Here is a 2,467-nt window from a genome sequence, read left to right as displayed (position 1 = left end):
TTGGGCAGGATGGAGCCTCTCTATGTGATGGTCCCTGTTGACCAGAGCAGAGGTCCTGCTCCCATGGTTTCTGGGGCTGAGAGAAGCTTTATAGGAGCAGGGGAGAGCCTTAGCTCAGTCTGACGGACTGGAGGTTCTGGTGAGACCAGAGGCCACAATGTCTGCTACATCTTCCCTCTGTCATTTGAAACTGTTTTAAAGCTGTGAGGTCATGTTCTAGGCTCAGAGAGGGAGTGGTAAGTGTGTGGCAGTCAGGTGTGGGGATAACACTAAATGTTCTGATGGAAAGTGTCTTCCGATGTCCCAGGTGAGAGACGTTATCAGATATGAGTCTTATTTTTAGTCTGAAGTAATTGATGTAGGGATATTCTTCTAAAATACATAATAGTCCTTAAAAAGAAACAAAAAACAATCTCCTGTGATGAACTTCTTCTGAGAGTGAAAGTTATCATGGTCAATTCAAGCCAGTTTCCATATTTCATACTGACTGCCTACCTGGACATGGGCTATCTGAAGTACTTATATTTTGTGATTGTTTTGACGCTGTACATTGTGATTGTGGTTGCGAATGCTTTGCTCATTGTAACTATTTGTATGAAGAGGAGCCTACATGAGCCTATGTATGTGTTTCTGTGTAGCCTGTTGGTTAATGAACTGTATGGTAGTGCTGGTCTATTTCCATTCCTCCTGCAGCAGATCACCTCAGACACTCACACCATATCTAGATCCATGTGTTTCCTACAGATCTACAGCCTATATAGCTATAGCTGTGGGGAGTTGTGTAACCTGGCTGTGATGTCCTATGATAGGTACCTTGCTATCTGCTGTCCTCTGCATTATAAAGCTCGGATGACCTCTAACAAGGTGGCTCTGTTGATCGCTGCTGTATGGCTGTACGCTTCTGTGGAGAGCCTTGGGTGTATCATTCTGAGTACCTCCCTGGTGCTGTGTGGGAACAGAATCAACAAGATCTATTGTGATAACTTCCCTGTTGTTAAGCTGGCGTGTTCAGACACCACTGTGAACAACGCGTACGGGGTCCTGGCCACCATACTGGCCGTGGCGGTTCCTCTCATCTCCATCCTGTTCTCCTACACCAAGATCCTCAGGGTTTGTGTCGTTGGTTCTAAAGAGACCAGACAGAAAGCAGTCAGTACCTGCAGCCCCCACATCGCCTCACTGATCAATTTCTCTTTTGGGTGTTGTTTTGAAATATTTCAGAGTAGATTCAATATGACCGGTGTTCCCAGGATATTGCGTATCGTTTTATCGCTGTACTTTCTCACCATCCAACCAATCTTTAACCCTGTCATTTATGGGCTGAGGTTATCTAAAATAAGACAGATTCTTTCGTTATATTACGTTTTGATGTAAGAATTTATAGTTATAACTCTGTAATAACTTCCGGACTGAAACGTAATCAAGTCTATTCTGCTTTCTAAGAAATTGATCTTAAGGTTTCTTTCACAGTCTTAGATTCCAAGCACGCCATAAATACATAAAGTCTTAGCTACCCAGGGACCTTGCACCTAAACATCTAACCTAACTAGATACCTGTAGCCTATCCTTAATTCCTAAGCCATCTAGCTATCTAGCTCATTACTGTCTAAGCTATCTATCTACCTAGCTCCTTATACCTTCTAAACAACTTAGCTACCTAGCTCCTTAACATCTAAGCTATGAACCTGGCTTCTTAATGTATAAGATACTAAGCTTTATATTCTCTTTACTACCTAGCTTAAACCATCATTCTTAACTTGTCATAAAGTAAGTAGGCGTTGTGATCCGCTGCTCGGGGCCTCGTTAATAACTAGATAATAACCCACAGGCCAAAACAAAGACAAACTTTCAGAGCCTTATATTTCAGAAGAGAACAGGTTGGCTGAGGGCTAACAATTCTTTTAAAAGTTTCCTTAATCTCTGAAATATCATGGTCATTTTAAGATTTAGTACAGGGCATTTGTAACATATAGCTCCTTTAATCTATATTGTAGTAACACTTGATAATGTTGTACCTTGTAATATATCATACATTTGTTGTAATGTTAAAAATGTATAAAATAATAAAATACATAATGGTGTGTTGGTGTTGCTTTACATTTTTGTACAATCCTTTGCAGTATTGTTGTTTATACAGTAAACAAAAATAATAAAATATCTTAAATATGGTAATATAAACCATTCATAAAGTAGGCATCCTGGTCTCACCCTGGTTCGGTGCATTGTAGATTCAAATAATTGATTACATTTTGAGGTTATGATTTTACATGAGATGTTTTAAGTTCATTGGTTTATGCAGAAATTGCTATATTTGGAATACTTATAAACAGAGAATAGAACTACAAAATGCATTTCCTGCAGAAAATGTGGTGAGTGCTGTAGTGCAAGGTAAGGTTGAAAATATGTTTTAGTAAGGCCACATAGTTTGAGACGCAAAGTAATGTTGAATGGCTTGAATCAAGTGAAA

General features: G+C 39.6%; 1 protein-coding gene across 1 annotated transcript; it reads left to right on the top strand.

The window, feature by feature from the left end:
* The first annotated feature begins 450 nt into the window (after positions 1 to 450).
* Positions 451 to 1,374, top strand: LOC130406675 (olfactory receptor 11A1-like). The gene has a single exon (XM_056612359.1). It carries the CDS (start codon positions 451 to 453, stop codon positions 1,372 to 1,374), a length of 924 nt encoding a protein of 307 aa, XP_056468334.1.
* Positions 1,375 to 2,467: the final 1,093 nt, after the last annotated feature.

This window comes from Gadus chalcogrammus, chromosome 16 (genome assembly GCF_026213295.1).
Source record: "Gadus chalcogrammus isolate NIFS_2021 chromosome 16, NIFS_Gcha_1.0, whole genome shotgun sequence".
Taxonomy (NCBI): domain Eukaryota; kingdom Metazoa; phylum Chordata; class Actinopteri; order Gadiformes; family Gadidae; genus Gadus; species Gadus chalcogrammus.
Note: the sequence above shows the minus strand (reverse complement) of the source record. Positions and strands in the feature narration are given on the sequence as shown.

Excerpts from the sequence above, each read along its gene's own strand:
- LOC130406675 (XM_056612359.1), top strand. The coding sequence starts at position 451 with ATGGTCAATTCAAGCCAGTTTCCATATTTCATACTGACTGCCTACCTG.